We start from the raw sequence: 17,741 nt of genomic DNA, 5'->3' as shown, positions 1-17,741 counted from the left end.
TGTATGTGGTATCGTTGGATTGACACAGAGATGCCGGATTGGGTGGTGGAAGAGATCAAAACAAGGTCCCGAAATGCATGGCAGCGTTTCCACGCGGAGGAGCGTGCGGAAAAAGCTGCAGCCCAGGAGAAAGAGGAGCAAGAGAGAGAGATGAAAGAGCATAGGGAGGAACAACGTCGTTGGATTGACGAAGCACTAAGGAAAAACAGGGAGAAAGCGCTTGAGATGCAAGAGAAGGAACGAAGGAGCAAGGATGCTCGTGAGGCAGAAAGGGAGAGGCAAAGAGAAAGGGCCGCCGCGGCAAAGGCTGCAGAAGAACGTGGCGATACGAGCGGAAAATGGCCTAAGTGGACTCAGTATTGCTTGTGTTTTTATGTATTTGCTATCTTTAATTATGTCCAATTGCAGTATTACCAATGTATGTTAATTTACTCGTGCCTTGGTTCCGTAACTAGCACATTATCGATGTATGTTAATTTATCCAAATATCAAGTCTTTCAGTTCAAAAAACCGCAAAAAATCGACACAGAAATTGTCCAGCAATTTCTCGATATATGTTACTCTTTATTCAAGTTGTCAAGTTTTAAGTTCAAAAAACCGCAAGGATTCGAGACAAAAATGGGCCTCGGCCGTGTATGCGTTGATCATGCAACGAACTAGCGGCGAAGACTAATTACTTTCAATCAGATTCGGCGTGTTACTTTTATCCAGGTTGTCGAGTATTTTAGTTCAAAAGACCGATATTGTCGAGTATTTTTAGTTCAAAAGACCGGAAGGATCGGAAGAAAAATATGGAATTACTTGGAATCGGGCGGGAAAAAATGAATTGAAACCAGTCGGTTTGGCCCAAACCAACTGGGCCAGTCGGCCTGGGCGAAGCCAACTAGGCTTCAGTCGGCCTGGGCCAGGCCGACTGGCGTGGGGGGGGGGGGCCGCGGGCGAGACGGGCGGCCTGCAGTCGGCCTGGGCGAGGCCGACTGGACCTAATCGGCTTGGGCCAGGCCGACTGGGCCCAATCGGCCTCGCCCAGGCCGAGGCCGTATTATTTTTTAAATTTTTTAAAAACGCGTATTATTTTTAAAAATGATTAAAAAAATCGTATTATTTAAAAAAAAATTAGCCCTACATTAAATACATAGTCAGATACAATTATACTGATGTTTTTATGTTATAGCTGTATCTAAATAAACTCACAAATGTGTTTTGTGAGAGAGTAGCTTTTTTTTTTTGCGTTCAGTGCTAAGAGCCGTATCTAGATTACCACACGGCATCTCTCTCATTTTTCATTCATTAGGATGCCACATTAGATTTTTTTACTTGGTCGGCTTGATTTAGATACGGTACGAGATGGAGCATTGGTACTGCCCTTAGTTGCAGGTGAGCCCTTAGTTGTGCAGGTGAAAGCAAGTGCCCACAACAAAAATGCCAAACACCGCCCATTTAAATGCATCCTCGAGTAACAATATTCTCAGCTTCCTAATGCCATATTGTCTGGTAAGTCTTGTGTAACAATACTCTCAGCTTCCTTCAAACTTATTTTGTATGCAGGATGCTTGCTTGTTCACAGATGTATGCCAAAGTTGCCGTTGAGATTATAGCTTCTGGTCCCGGAATTATACGACCATGGACTTGGTGATTCAGAAACTAAGATTCCAATATGTGACACCTGAAGTACAACACTGGGACCTACTATAAATTGTCACGCCAAATTAAAATGAAGTCCCCCGGAGGCAGAGGAGCACATCTAGCCCGAAGATGCACAAATCTAGAAGCAAAAATAGACTGCCCTCGCGATGGCACCGATCGAATTTCATCTTCCTCTATTACCTGTCATCTCCAGTTTCCTGCATCAATGATGTGGTCATAGAAACTAAGGATTTACCAGTTAAGATCGCTAAAGGATGGTGCAGGAGCATCTGAGCACAACACCAGTACACCACGAAACCATTTATGCACCACCTATGTCACGTACAGAAGATTGATTGCTGGTAATCATATTTGTACTACCATCTGGAATTGCTGAACGGAGCAGCTTTTGTGAGCCAAACTAATCTACGGAGTATAGGTTTTACAAGAGAGCAGCTTCTGCCAGTCATACCACGGAGGGAGAAAAGACTCAAGCAAAGGGTGGATTCTGTGCCCCTGCGAAATCTAAAATTGGTCATACTAGGCTAATGCAACAAAAAATAAGTGGCTAGACCATTTTCCTATATAGCATGTGTTCGAGATTTCTTTTTCCTATACAACCGAGACAAAAGCTGTGTTTTCATTCTCAGCTTCAAATTCTGTCATTGAATATCAGTTCTACACTTTCACAAGGGCAGCTGTGCCCAGAATTATCTCAGCTTCAGCCATGCTTGCAGGCTCAAAGTTTGGGATATCATGAATGTAGCCTTCTGATGCATTTCCTTCTAGTGATGGTTGGGTTGAAGGCAATTCACAGAGAAAAAACGACTGTCATTTTGATGTATCAGGCTCCGAATCGGTTGCTTTTGCTGAATCTGCTTCCATCTTTTTTTCCCCAGCAGCTCCTATACAATCATCTCCAGTTTTATGCGTGAGATCCAAACTTTCTGGGGCATGTTGTTGAATTGGAGAGCCTGGGTTTCCATCCCCTACATCATCATTGCCGCCAGAATTTTCCGTGCCTGAGACAGGTGAGAGCAGTGGCTGCTTATCTTTCAGATCTGACTGCCTGCCAGCCACATTAGCTATACTCATGTTAGAGAAGCTGATTCCAGCATCCAGCTTGGGCTTCTTTGGAATCTTCCCATCTGTATTTTTGCCGTCCGATGAACTGTGCCCTTCCATGGGTATATTTAAGGCCTCATCATCTTCTAGAGGTCTTTTGGGCGATGTGTTATAATCTTCCGCATCATCGTCATAATCCACAAGACCACCAGATTTAGGCCTGAAAAGCAGAAGAACAAAAGGCAGTAGTAAGTTTAAGAGTTCAAAATTACACCACTCGTAGTTATCGACAGGGCTGCAAATTTTTGACCCTCAGGGTACCCTCTGACCCTACTTAGTTCAAACAAATGAACTAGTTTTCCAAAAAGTTGTGTCATTTTAAAATTTTAGTTCATTTGGTTGAACTAAGCAGTGTCAAAGGCTACCCTGAGGATCAAAAATTTGCAGCTCTAGTTATCGAGTTATCATCAGTGCAAAGCAGTAAAAGTGAGCAAACGAATCTTTATTACAATACAGCTGGTAATATCTCCCACTTGTGAAGATGAGATACCTTGCAGGGATGTGATGGATTTCACTTCCATGGGCTGACGTAACCATGGATTGTTGTTGTTCACTTGCCGTCTGTGTAGCAGAACCTTCATTGCTGGAGTAAAAATTAAAAAATCACAATGGTTAACAATGCAACATCTAAACTCAATTCCACCTAGCAACATAAAACAAGCAGCAAATGAGGAAAACAACTTAACAGACCTGTCCTTATCAAGACCTCTTTCATCTGCCTTTCCCATGTGACCCACACTAGTAGTTTGCTTTGTTTCAGCACTCTCCACAAACTAGCAAGAAAACAAGACCATCATTATTCATTTAAATAATGCATAGAGTACTAAGGCCTAATGAGGACACGAAAAGGAAGCTGTTAAGGAAAGAAATTGCTTCAATAATATACTGGGTAAACCTGCTAAAGTTCACAGTGATAACAGAATGCAGATTAAACGGAAGTCTCAAGTCTCAACCTCTTGATACTTGATTTTGAAGGCTTGAATGCTTTTCAAGTGCTCAAACCTCAGAAGTTGGCTCCAAAATGACTCGACAACATATACAACAAGGGAGTTTAGATTTTCCTGTGCACAAAAAATGCATCAGATCGCCAATCCCACTAGATAGTCAGTTTTTTTCCAAGAAAGATAAATATTTTCCCATACTTGGTAACAAGTACACAACAATGCATAGGATGTACCTTTCTTATGTATTCCAACAACTCAAGGACTCCAGAGTGTAGCATATTGTATCTATCCCCATTTTCAACAAATGCTTCAATAATTGGTTTCAACATGTTCTGGCTGATAACATGGCTAATTAGAAAAGCATCCTACAGAACACAGCCAACAAAATTTTCAACTCAAGTTCAATTATGACAAGAACATGGCAATTAGGATATGCTTGCTAGCTAGTACTACCTCCGTCCGCTTTCATAAGGCATGCACATGTTCCAAGATTACCAATTTAACTAACAAAATATGTATTATATTACACAAAAAAATATGCATGAAATTCATAGTCAAATGAACTTTTGAATGACATATTTTTTATGCCATATAACTTACATTTTGCTAGTTAGATTGATGATCTTGGAACATGTGCATGCCTTATAAAAGAAGACAGAGGTAGCATAACTCTTCTCTAACAATCAGTGGTAAAAGGTGTACCACACAGTTTTGCTAAAAAACGAGCATGTGTGATTGCCAGATGGGAGCTAATTACCCATCTTGGAATCATCGGTCTTTTTTCTCGGCTTTAGGCCTTCTCCAGTGTGGGATTTCAGCAGGACCAAACTCTGCCTTTTGCTTGTATGGACCGGTCCATGCCATTGGAGCAAGCCGGCGCTTGAAGTTAAAAGCATGAACCGGTCAATACGGATGCACCGGTGCAAACTACGCAGCTACTGGAGCACCCCTTTCATCAATGAATATAGTGTTTTTTAATCTCAGATGGATCCCACTCCAAAGTTTGGTCCGATGCATGCACACGGTGGAAATTTTGGTTTGAAGGATCGGTCCGTCCGGTTGCTACGTGGCAGAGAAAATACGAAGTATGGTCCGACCACACTGTGGAAGGCCTTATACCGTGCTGCACCACTTGGTAATACTTCTAGCACTTACATAAAGGGCAGTTTAGACAATACAGATCAAGATAAATATGCCTTGGCTAGAAAGCCATCACCTCTGTTCCCTTACATAGTTTAAGCTACAAATGCCTCTCTTTTTTGCAGTAATAAGATGTCGGGTCTATGCAAAAGATGCGAGCGCAAGCAAGTCTAGGTGCAATCATGCAAACTCACATGTGGATCGACGGACGAAGGATTGGTTATATTTGGGTGGTCTTCAAACGTGTATGCAAAATAGCTTGCACTTAGTCATAAATGTAGTCAAGAAGGAATGAAGGATCAATAAGCTTAGTGGTGCAAAGAAGAACATAAATTTTTGATTATGAACGTTTTCCAATGTAAAAGAACCTTCAACTTTGCAGTGCTTTATTTATTTAAGCGACAAAGTAAACTCCTTACATTTCTGCCAATAACAGTACGCATAAATCGAACAGCTGCCACAACCAAAAACCTCTCTCTCCGACGGGTCAGAGTAAGGATTTTCTCCATTGAATTCCTTGTAAAAAAGTTGACCCTGCAAGATTGAGAATTACATTTTATCAAAGAAACAAAAAGAAAGTAACATGAAACGTCAAATGAACTGCTGAATGAAAAGCATTACGTGATCTTGTAGGGGTGATGAACTACGCAAAAGCATAAAAACTCGCAGATGTTGGACAATATTTCAGGCTTAGCAGAATATTCGTCAAATCTTCTACCAGCACCATCTGAACCAAATGTTGATCCCGCAATACTCTTTGGAAGACAAGATGATTCAATTACATCAACCAATATATCAAAGTGATTCTCGTAAAAAAACTCGATAACGGCTCTCTGCAACAGAACAAAGAAAATAAAGTTCATACCACAATCTAGTCAAACATCAGCATTTGAAACTGTAATATATTTTAAGGACTGCAAGTCCATGGTGGTCATGCACACACAAGGACAAACCAAATGAGGATGGATAACTAGGCAACAGAAAGCACAGAGGCAGAATATGGTAATATTGCTACTTGCCTATTTACAGAAGAGATTCATGATACCACAGATGTATATATTGTATAATGTCCTCAATACAGATATTCCTACAGTATAACTAACACATTTTACACTTAGGGAACACCAAAAGTCTGTTTTATAGGCTACAATATCTTACACAATGTGTAACTGTATTCGGAGCAAATTCCAGCAGTATCTTTAGAATTTCCAGAAACTGAGAGAGCACCTCGCCACCAAATTCGGTTACCATGCCTTGCACCTGAAATTTGAGTAAGTTTTAGCGACATCCATAATTATGCTAGATGAAAACGTCAAATGTGAGTTTGTAAGATTATTCCAAGAAGCATCAGATAATGCAGGCACTTGATAAAATACCATACTGATTGGTAACTTTGAAATCATGGACCAAGCACAATGTTTCCATTTCATGACTGTTGGAACTCACTGAGCAAATAAAGTAAACCTTGCACAAGATATAGTAAATTGGTGAATCAGATGTAAATCACCTTGTCACCTGCAAGCCATGTTATCATTTGTAGTGTCTCAGATGAACAGAAAAAGGCATAAGGGTTTGCATGGATTCGAAGAACAAATGGAAGAAGAGCCACAACATTCAGTGTCCAAATGCTCCACCAAAAATGTTAGATACTCACAGTTCACAAACGGATAGGACATACCCAAAATACAAACATTTATATTACAGAATGGATTTTAAAGGAATGTAATTCAGTGCTTGGAGCCTTGGACCAAAAGTACTGGGGAGTGGGGACACAACCTGCACAGGGAGTGGGAGACCAAAGAAAGGGTTGCTACTTACTAAAAGCCCAAGAAGAGAAACGCCTTCTCTACGATTTTCTTCTTGATTTGCAATATATGATCCCAGTAAGTTAGGGTCTTGATTAAGAAAATGCAGAATGATGCCTGTCCTGCATTAGCCAGAAAAAAGATGCAGTTAGGAGATAAAGAAGAAAAAAGAATTAACCAATTGCTCCAGAAGTTACCCATCCGAGACAAGCACTTTATCTTGACTCTGCAACACATCAGAAATGATATCAAATACACCTTGACTTGCCAGATCCCTGAATAGAGAAGCAAGATTACTGAACTGCTACAGCAGTCTCTCTGCTCATACAGCTTAAAAGAATTTGCACATAAATGGTGTTTAGTTCAAATTGACTAAACTGCTCGAGTGGCATGTCTGCATTACATCAAAGAAGGTACGACAACAATCAAAACACAAACTGGAGGTTAACAGTGTCACTTTACAAACAATATAAATTATCCATTACCAAAGTTGCAAGGTATACCCCCACAAAAAAAAAGAAAAAAAAAGAAGAAGTTGCAAGGTATACTGTTGAAAACAAAATGTGCAGTGAATCATTCTGACATAAAGCGTATGGCTCGCACAAAAGTAAACACGCCGATAGAAGTTGTTGCCTTTTCATAAATTCATGATATAACTGAAAAGGCTCTGGCTATACCAGCAGGAAAACATCACAAATGGGCAACATTACCGTATAACCAACAAAAGCTGCTTCCTCCATTTGCAAACATCATATGTGCATTTACCATAAGACTTGGTAATGACGGTGAACAGGAACTTACTACTCCCTCCAATCCATATTAATTGTCTCAAATTTGCCCAAACATGGATGTATCTATGCCTAAAAAGCATCTAGATACATGTAATATTTCGACAAGTAATATTGATCGGAGGGAGTATTAGTTATTGTTCTCCATCTTAAAAATAAGCTTGTACTGTACTCAAAACTAAAGTGAGTTACACATTATTTTGTATGCCCATGTCTGAAGTAACTGTCTTCTGTTCTTTGAACAAATCTGTCTTACAGGATTCAAGAGAACTGATCTAGAGGGAGAGAAAGGGAAAAAAAACGCTGCTCCAACTATTGACGTATCTCATCCACAAAATGCTGCAACGAATACCCAGCAACTGAGAAAGAAAATTCTGCACAATCATGAGCAAAACATGATCTGCATAATCACAAATATAGGGTCCCTGACTCCCAGGTTAATAACATAATTGATACAGAGAGAGAACAGAATTTCCACAAAATAAATAAAGAAATTCTAAGGGGCATAAGAGAAAACAAATCATCCAAATACCAACCTAAATAGTTGTATTTGTTGAGTGGGCTGCAAACTTTTGCTGCGATCACAAAACTCAAGCAAAAAAGAGACCTGCAAAAAGAATGTTGTCAATGTAAACGGCTTATAGAAAGATAATTTCCATTGCTAAACTGAGTGTACACGCAATGCTATTATCATATATATTTTTTACGGTATCATATTAATGCAAGGAACTACCAGAACAACCTAGAAAGGACCTAGAAAGACAATAATGTGCATAGTACAAAGACTCATAACCTAGAAACATATCAACTCTCAAATGATGGAAGCCGACGATCAGCATGAACCACTTTTCCCATCTTAATTCACCATAGCCTAGCAACAGTACAAGGTGAATGAATAAAATGCTTCATCTAGAAACTAGCATCAGCAAAGCCCACAAAAAACCCAGTTCACTCCAACACAACCTTGGTTTCATAGTTTTTTTCATTTCCTCAAAACACTTCAAGGAATTATTATGATCCGTGGAAGCAACAAATAATTATTAATCTTTCTTCTTTTCTGGCAATTCAACGGCGGCAACTGAAGATTATCGGAACAGATATAAATGTTATTGGAACAATTATGACTAATAATGCATTATTACAGATTCTGATACAGAAGGATGTGTCTAAGAAACAAGCAACAGAATGAAACACTAGTTTCACCAGTTCGCTTTTTGATCCAGCAGAAATATTTGAAGATCTCATCTTAGCAAATAGTTCTTGGATAAACAAAGCATCATCCTTTAGTAAACAAACAACCTACAGGGAAATCATATAATCCTCAATTAGAGAAGATAATTTTGATTTAAAGCATGTGAAAACTTGGTAACGTCGAAACACTAACGAAAGCGTTGTTCGCATGAATCATAGTGTTAAGGCTTGCCAGAGTAGCGTCATCCAGTACTTTCGGCGGTAATATAACATCCTGTAGATGCCAAGCACTTCAGTTTGAAATAGTCAAGCACAAAAGTTGGTGACAGAGGCCAAATAAATGGAACTCCAACTAGTGGAAGGGCAGGGGGGAGCACTGACCTTTATATAGTTTATTCTGTATGTTTGGTGAATCTTTGAAACCACAGAAGCATTTCTAATGGGTATGGCCTATGGCAGAAAGAGGGTGTCACTAAATAATCGTTACATCTTAATCAGTTTAAGACGTACTCCCTCCGTTCCATAATTCTTGTCTCAATTTTGCCCAAAAATGGATGTATCTATTCCTAAAAAACGTCTAAATACATGTAATATTTCGACAAGAATTATGGAACGGAGGGAATATTATAGATGAAACTCGATTTACCTCCTTGAAAACTGCATGCTCCTTCAGGAAAGCACGATGATTTTGCACATTACGAACCTCTGGATTGTCTGTATCGATCAGAACTCATTAGTAAAGAAGTACAGAATTATGCATGCAGTTCTACAAGTAAATCGCTATGTAGAACACAAGAGTTTATAATTTACTGATGTAGAGAACGAATGAACGTCATGAGAGGTAGATGATATAGTGTTTACACTCAAGGGCGCCAATTATGTCAAGAATAAGATCATCGGAGAAAATCACGTCAAATATCGCGGAACTGTTCAACGATACTGCAGAATAAGAAACAATGTAAGTAACAAGCTAAAATAACCTATGATGAAGCTTACTATGTACTCCCTCCGTCCCATAATACTTGTCGAAATATTACATGTATCTAGACGCCTTTTAGGAATAGATACATCCACTTTTGGGCAAATTTGAGACAAGAATTATGGAACGGAGGGAGTATGTACTTACTGATTGCCTTGATTAATTTGAAGATCATGTGGAGACCATCCATGTCTCCTAAACCCTCGCACGTTCTGAAAAGTTTCACTATCTTCGGGAAAAAATCACGCTGTGACATTTTAGAAGGTGAAAATACATAAGCTTAAAACATGACAGTATGCAGTATATAAATACATTTTGGGCATATAAGGCATGTCAGTTAGATCTCAGATTGGAAACTCCAAGCAGAACAGAAGGCAGAAAAGAAACTGTCGAGGCAGATTGAAAAAACTCAGAAAAAAGATTGCTACAGCGGCAGCATTTTCCGCCGAAATTCCTTCCGTGGCAGGATGCTCTCTTCTCTCTGTTACGATGGGTAAAGCTTTTTGTAGCCCTGGAACTTCCCAGGCTTTTCTCCTTTATTTATAATGAATCAGATTATACGAGTCCAGCTCCTAATAACTTAACCAACTTATAGTTTTCCAAACCCTCACGTATGGCATGCAAGGCATTCTCACCCATATCCTACCCAAACACCGCAAGCAAGAAGGATTATTTCCAACAATGTCCACTTTTGGAAATCAGGTTTGAAGTTAAAATGTGCAAGAGGAACTTTCTGGCTCTGCAATGAATTTTGTGATAGCTGGCAGACGTGGGACTCTGGGAGATGAATACTAAGATAACTGCTTAGTCTTGATCCCATCAGTCAAATGCACATGCAAATCGGACGGTTGGTTCGGTTCTCTCCAAGTATGAAAGATTTTCCACACTTCAAAAGATGTTCCAAGTTCGAACTTTCTTAATCTTATGAGGAAGGGACTTCCAGCTGCAGACTTTGATGCATACTTCATTTTTCCCTTTGATGCCTTGTGAACTCGTAACATAGGAACAAGGAACAATATGTGATTTAAGCAAACTGCATCTTTAAGTGTACGTTTAACATCTAAAACAAAATATTTGATCCTGTGTCTGCATTCTGCTCCTCTGTAAAAATCTCGGGTTGTGCTGCATTCGCCTTAATGGTTGCGTCAAATCTACTTATATGTACCTAGTTGCAGGGAGAGAAACAGGCTAAATAGAACATCATGACACCATATAAACAAGTCGATGACTTACATCTTCTGATATTAGATCGATAACCCGCATCTGCTCCTTCATTCCATATTCCAATATAGTCTGTACATTTTGGTGAACAATATTTCAACAATCAGCATGTAGAACATTGTAAAATTCATTATATATGCTTTCTACAGGCATATTGAGCAAGCTGAGTCTATACTTATATGAAAAATGCCCCATTTCCTAAATCTCTTCACAATACTTTGTACCTCCTAATATCTGCTTACAAAGTATTCCCTCTGTACCTAATTAATTGAAGCCGGCAATTTCGCAAAAAAACCTTGCTATTTCCCAAAATCGACCTGCAATCCACGTTCTACCGGAACTTTTGCAAAAAAAAAAAAAAAACATGTAGTCTTTCGGAATCAACACGCAGTCCACATTCAATTGAAGATGTGTACTGCAGGTTGATTTCGTAAATTAACAGGGTTTTTTGCAAAATGTCCGGCGCCAATTAAATTGGAACGGAGGGAGTATATGATGTTTCTACTTTGACACCCAAAAAGATGAGTCAGCATCATGAAAATGCTAAACAAGTAAAATGTTTACTGTTTACATGGAAACAACACCAAAGGTAGCTCACACCTTTAAAATAACAGAAAGATTGGACAACTCAAGAGGAGGAAGTCCCTGCAATCCACTGCTAGCTTTACATAAGGGCTTATCTGCATGCAAAGCAAATAATTGATTATGGCATTGTCACCAAATCCATATACACCACCAAACAGCTATAGACAAAAGCAATGAAGATAAGAACATTATACTTCAATTATACCTATGAATGTAAGAAATTAATATTCTGAACCTTCCAAGTTTATCAGGTCAGAATTCAGGTGAATAAATAAATACAGGAACGTATTTGTTTCATATTTGTGCCTGTGAAATCAAATCTGATGCGATCAAGCCACCAAATAATCTACAGCCACTGAATCCTAGGAACGTGGTAAAGACTACATGCACATATTGTACCATAAAATCAATAGTTAGTCCTAAAGATTACTTCGATCTGAAGCTTATGAAGTATATAGAGAGAATACGTCACAAATGAGCAATAAGTAGTTATCTACCACGCGAAAGGGAATCACTTGAGGCTTTTAGAGATTTCTGTGCTGGCTGTGGACCAACCTCATGAGCTGCAGGATATGGCAAAGTAATTATAAGAACCCATGAAAACAACCATACAAAATCTAACTGATTTGACAAACTCACAGCTGAGAACTTCAGATTGTAGTTCCTCCCGTATGTTACACATGTTCTCCCTACATAAAGCCATAGGAATGTAAAATAGACATGAATAAGCTGCTGAAGGAAAAGGAACACACCAATAACACCATCTATCATTGAATCACCATATAAACGAGCATCCTTCAGCTTCTTGAAAGCTCAGTGCTAACTCTAGTGCCTTTTCAGGATCTTTCCATGAGATGATTGTTTCTACCAAATAAAATGGGCAAACCAGTTGTGTTAGGAGAAAGAAATGGATAGTAGAAAAAGGATAGGATGTCAGTTCACCTTCTTGTTTCCTGTAGATATCATCAGGTGTAATGTTGTGAAGCAGCAGGGTGTCATTGTCCTCTTCATCCACAACAGCCAGAGCACGTTCTCCTGACTCCTGAGTCAGAAAGGTTGAGAAAAAGTGAACCCCAAATATCCAACAGAAAGTCTTTAAACAAAGAAATTTCTAAAACAAAATATCTTGTTGCCACACACTGCTTTGTGCCTTACATTTTTCTCAGTAATAAGTGTTCCTTTCACTTCCGTAGCAGCTAATTAGAAGTCAGAGTTTCCATAAAATTATAACAATATACAAACCAAAATCCGGCACAGGGTAATGTCATGTACGAACTAGGAATACAAGTGGGTCGACCCATTGGGCCAATTCACTATAAACAATTCATTTCGAACTTAACTGGTGGCCCACTTCATAATACAGATTTTTTTTAAATCAAGCAAATGTACTCAGACGGGTCAGGGGACAACAGGTTGGCCTGATCCACTTGCCTCCCTAATGTCATGAGAGTTATCATAAGGTCCCATACATCAAACATGTTGACCCCTACATGACTAAAAATGTAAATAATCCAGTATACTTAAACAAAATAAAGAAAAAAAACAAGATGAACATGCGATCAATAAGATAGAAAAACTAAAATTGAAATCAGATTGTAGATACAAATGAAATACGGTAACTTGCAGGAGTACGGACAATGATATGTACCTCACCACAAGATTGTAAAAGTTAAAATTATGTACTATCAGCACAGAAACTATATTTAACTATTCGATGCAGTTTCATTTTAGTGATGTATCACCGATCATGAGCCGGAGATTTGGATCGACAAAATCATACTCCCTCCATCCCATATTAAGTGACTCAAATTTGTCTAAATATGAACGTATTTATATACTAAAATATGTCTAGATACACATAATAGAAAGTCACTTACTATGGGACGGAGGGAGTACAAGCACAGTCAAAACATACCATGATATTGTCAATGGTTGCGTGCCCAGTTCCGTGATCATCCCACTTTCCATTTTCTTCCAACCGGTACACTTTGACACGCTGGAACACATTTTTAAAACTGTTAATGCATTAATAACAGTGCTTATGAAGTATAACACAAAATGCATACATAGAAGTAGGGTCCACATAATACGTAGATTAACGGTAACATGTAAAGCATATAGTACAAGAGAGACAAAGTAAACAGGGACCTGGTTAGTATGGAGTGAAGGATAAGATAGATAGTCATCCTAAGATACTTGCAAAACCTTTAAAACGCCATTAGAAATTATACTTGAGCATGCAGAAAAAAATAAACTATGGCTTTCTCATTCCCTAACCCCCCAAAAATTATCTGATCTGCAAATTAATGTAAGAGTAAAGTGCATCATGCTATCAGGTCCTCAAAGTATCACGGGGGTGTCATTTAGGTCCGGTACTTTGAAAAGTACCAACTGGTTCAAGAGGTACTATGTGTACATGTGGGCGTGCACAGCTGGCGTTGGACCAAGACCATGTTGGCCAAGTGGTTTTGACGAAAGTTTTCACTCAGGCTGTTGGGAATTTTGAAGGTTGAAAGATATATAGGGCATCACATGGACTCGTTCTTCCCCATTTCTCCACTATTTCTTCTTCCTTCTTTCTTCTGCTTCCATCAGCATCGCATTGATAACAGTATTTATTAATGCGACACCTAACTCCGATGTTGGTCATCTTGCTATTGTTGGGAGTCGCATTACTCCCAACATCACCTCCCTCACCGACATAATCAAGGCTGACGCTAGGCTTTGGACTCGTGCTGGGGCGGTTGGGCTCGGAGCGCTGCTCCTGACAGTCACTAGCGCCTAGTCGTGTTGCGTTGTAATCTTGGGGTGTTGCCCTCTTGGGCTTGTACAGAACTCTTTCTCTCTTAATCAATGCATCGAGGCGCAAAGCTTTTGCATTTTCCCGAAGAGAAAAAATGGACCCATCATGCATTTATTCTTAATGTAATATGACATGATCTCTTCATGCTTGGGAGTTTTCGACGCCACACTTTTGGGTATAGGAACTAATCTATGCGCAAAAAAAAGGTATAGGAACTTATCGAGCTATTGTGGAAACATGCATATCAGTAATAATTTAAAAACTCGACCAACAAATACTACCAACCATGGCATTTTTCATTAGACAACCATGAGCACACCCAACATGGTGGGCTGGGCATGCACCCGTGCCTTTAGCCAACTGGGCAATGCTTGGTTCTTTGTATCTTCTTTTAGAAAACAGAAGCTAAGTTACCCCCAGCTTCTGCATCCAGGATGCATGTAGCCTAAAGTCTTGCATTATTCGCATCACCACAAAACATATGACCGCATCCAAAAGTGTGACAGGTCACACCACGAACCAACCTACAGACTAAGCAATCTTGAGCTAGCACGCCACTCAAAAAGTTGTGGTCTGCAAATTACTGTAATATAACATTGAAACTTCATGCTATGGAGTGAACCGATAACTGGGAACAGAAAATGTTTGAGCTATTGCCTGAAAATATCTGTAGCAGTAGTGAAATACTGTTATACTCTCAAGTCATTTGAACCTTGACCTACAATTATCCTCCTTACCAAACAGAACCAGATAAGCAGAAACCTAAATATTACAGTAAACAGATAGCAACTCTTCAACAATGTAAATTTTGAGTGAACCAAATGGAGCAGAATGACTAAATTCCTTATTCTAACCTATTTAGTGACCCACAGTTGTGTCATGCGCCAGTACTGTAGCAATCATGCAAAATATCATATTGTAGGACCACAGACAGTGTAGAGTATCCCCCCGCCCCCCTCTTTCTAATGCCCTAACCCCCTTCAAACCATGAAGTTTGGCCTTCTTCTACATGGTAGTTACCAGATGCAGACATCAGGTTACAAACTGATATATAATTAGGTGAAAGCTGACAATTCATACAAGATCAAGCAGATCTACATGGCATGGGCTCAAATCAAGAAACTCAAAAATAACTAAACTAAACATGCTATATTCTTACTATTAACCAGCTACATAAGATGTTAAGCAGGAGCTCCCTTGTTAATAACAAATCCACAGCATCAGTGGGGTTTGTGTAATACTTGTTCTGCAGCTAGTCAGCATATTTGATGAAGTTTAAAATGAAACTATAATGGCCTGAGTAAAAACTACACAGCAAACCTGAAGTTCACCACCCTTCTAATTTACACGAGGTGGGGAAACTGCATTGCAAAAATGAACTGGACAATTTAAATACTCCCTCCGTCCCATAAAGATTGGCACGGATTTGAACTAGCTCTAGTTCAAAACCGTGCCAATCTTTGTGGGACGGAGGGAGTAGCTCAGTATCAGAAGAGTCACAAACTTATAATCTACACGTGACAATTTAAATAGCTCAGTATCAGAAAACTCACAAACTTATAATCTACACGTGCTAGTAGCAAGAGATCATCACTTGTGGGACTTGTTGTAGCAGCAAGTTGCACAAATCACAGTGTAAATTACCCTCGGATTCCAGTCACCCTACAATACACGATTCAACTGAAAAAAAAATCCCCAAAACCGACCCACCCTTCACCGTTCTGAACATGAACGGAACGTCAAATTAACACCTCTCAGTTCCAGAGCAGCAACCTCATCAAACCCAGGGCACGCGGGCTTATAGAAACATCAGGTACCTCGAAATGGGAATCGATGATCAAACGGAAGCTTCCGTGACAGCCCGCACCCAAAACCACTAAACGAAAGCACGGGGCGCGCCTACAAACTGCGACGAGTCGATCTACCGCACCAACTCGCCGTTTCAGAAGGCTCTAGAAACTCCGAGGAGAGGCGATGCGCGGGGGGAACTCACCTTCATGGTCTTGGTCAGCGACTCGCCCTGCCACCTCTCCTTCTCGCGCCTGCCAACCTTGTCCGCCATCGCTGGAGCCTGGAGACCACGCGCGCGTTCCACGGCGAGTGGCGCCGCAGCTTCTGGGATCGCACGGCGGCTAGCAGCGAGAGGAGGCTGGAGGCGAAACCCTAACGAACATTGGCGAGCTCCCTCGATCCACCCACACGGCCACACCTCCCTCCTCCCTCTCTCCCCTCCCTTCTCCCGCTCCCTCTCTCTCTCTCTCGCTTCGCGGGGTTCTCTTCGCGTTTCGCCCCCTGAACTTCCCCTCTTCTACGTTTTCACTCGCGGGACGGAAAACTACGGGGTGGGAAGAGGGAAATGGGAGTCGGATATTTATGGAAGCGGGTTGGGCTTTTCTTTTTATCGGGAAAATTCTGTTCTAAGACCTGTGGGTGCGGGTTCATCGAAAATTTAACTGTTCCTGTAAAGCTATCGTGGGGATCACGTCTTTTAAAACTAAGCACAGGGAAATCCTACTCAATTGATCCAAAAATATAAGACGCACGAGTAGGATTTATGTTTGATGAACAACAATAGATAAATTATGCAACGATAAATTGATGTCATATTATTATACTTCCTCCGTACCATATTAAATGACGAGATATTACGTGTATCTAGACGTTTTTTGGTATAGATACATTCATATTTAAGCAAATTTGAGTCACATGATATGGGACGGAGGGAGTATGTGCTTGCGCACTGTTCTTTTCTCACTAATTCCTTTAGAGGACTGATGCATGTCAAGATTTTCACAGAACCACAGTTATCAGGCAACCACTATTTTGAGCCATGGCTTATGAAAAAACAAAATATGTCGGTTTAGCACATTTGACAGCAAATCCGACGCATGTCCCGCGTATGAGATGCTAGGTGTCCAATTTACTTGCCACGTCTTGCAGATCCAACCCAGCGGACAAACGCAAAGCCACGGAGGAAGATATCAAGAACGGGTTGGTAGAAGCCCATTAATAGCTGACGTGGCACTTACATGTGGGCCCTATCAGTCGGAATCTCCGTTAAACACACTAGACCGGCAAATTTGGATTGTTTGAGAAGACATGTCTTAAGAGTGGTGTTTTTTTGACACACTGAGTGATAACTTTGGTTTTCTGAAAATCTAGCCACAAAAAATGTGATTTTCTAAAATTTACTCCTTTTGTTACAAGGAACTCCTATGGGTAGCAAAACCTACAAAACAACACCAACATGACCACCGCTTGAGCTATGTTTCTTCCTTGTCGCCTCCACGTCTATGGTGCTTGTGAAGACCTATTACAATAATCCAACACAATCAAACACATCAAGGGTTAACAAGTCTAAGTTCTATGCACAAAAAGATTGCTTGCCTTCAGGGAGTGCAGCATGAAACACGATCAAAGTTCTCGAGTTGGGAGGCAAATCGTGGCAAAGGTCAATAAGGAGGCAACATCTTTTTTAGACCGAAGGCCATGGATGGCAAGACCGCGTTTGTGTGTTTGAACTAAGTGGAGCTC

At 40.2% G+C, this 17,741-nt stretch overlaps 1 protein-coding gene and 1 non-coding gene across 3 annotated transcripts; both read right to left on the bottom strand.

The window, feature by feature from the left end:
* Positions 1 to 1,932: 1,932 nt before the first annotated feature.
* LOC100843760 (serine/threonine-protein phosphatase 4 regulatory subunit 3B) lies at positions 1,933 to 16,503 on the bottom strand. Of its 2 annotated transcripts, XM_014899867.2 has the most exons (25): positions 16,201 to 16,499; positions 13,320 to 13,400; positions 12,347 to 12,446; positions 12,184 to 12,268; positions 12,044 to 12,093; positions 11,902 to 11,967; positions 11,420 to 11,499; positions 10,832 to 10,891; positions 9,746 to 9,845; positions 9,481 to 9,558; positions 9,266 to 9,333; positions 9,001 to 9,069; positions 8,813 to 8,893; positions 8,632 to 8,727; positions 7,965 to 8,035; positions 6,838 to 6,915; positions 6,654 to 6,762; positions 5,994 to 6,095; positions 5,457 to 5,668; positions 5,255 to 5,369; positions 3,929 to 4,060; positions 3,705 to 3,812; positions 3,442 to 3,524; positions 3,242 to 3,334; positions 1,933 to 2,911 (listed from the first exon to the last, which is right to left on the bottom strand). In XM_014899867.2, the coding sequence occupies exons 1-25, from the start codon at positions 16,267 to 16,269 to the stop codon at positions 2,458 to 2,460; spliced, it is 2,640 nt and encodes an 879-aa protein (XP_014755353.1). In that variant the 5' UTR covers positions 16,270 to 16,499; the 3' UTR covers positions 1,933 to 2,457. The 2 variants fall into 2 exon arrangements, with proteins under 2 accessions (XP_014755353.1, XP_024315752.1); XM_024459984.1 differs by lacking the exons at positions 1,933 to 2,911; positions 3,242 to 3,334 and having other exon boundaries at positions 3,647 to 3,812; positions 16,201 to 16,503.
* On the bottom strand, positions 3,001 to 3,124 carry MIR5070 (microRNA MIR5070). Its single transcript, NR_126854.1, has one exon. It is a non-coding gene; the product is annotated as a microRNA MIR5070 (primary transcript).
* Positions 16,504 to 17,741: the final 1,238 nt, after the last annotated feature.

Source organism: Brachypodium distachyon, chromosome 2, assembly GCF_000005505.3.
Source record: "Brachypodium distachyon strain Bd21 chromosome 2, Brachypodium_distachyon_v3.0, whole genome shotgun sequence".
Lineage (NCBI taxonomy): Eukaryota > Viridiplantae > Streptophyta > Magnoliopsida > Poales > Poaceae > Brachypodium > Brachypodium distachyon.
This window is presented reverse-complemented; position numbering and strand designations above follow the sequence as displayed.

Excerpts from the sequence above, each read along its gene's own strand:
- LOC100843760 (XM_014899867.2), bottom strand. The coding sequence starts at position 16,269 with ATGGCGGACAAGGTTGGCAGGCGCGAGAAGGAGAGGTGGCAGGGCGAG. Across the intron at positions 11,500-11,901 it reads AAGTGATTCCCTTTCGCGTG|ATAAGCCCTTATGTAAAGCT; the intron begins GTAGATAACTAC and ends CTTTGCATGCAG. Across the intron at positions 3,335-3,441 it reads AGAGGTCTTGATAAGGACAG|CAATGAAGGTTCTGCTACAC; the intron begins GTCTGTTAAGTT and ends TTTTTACTCCAG.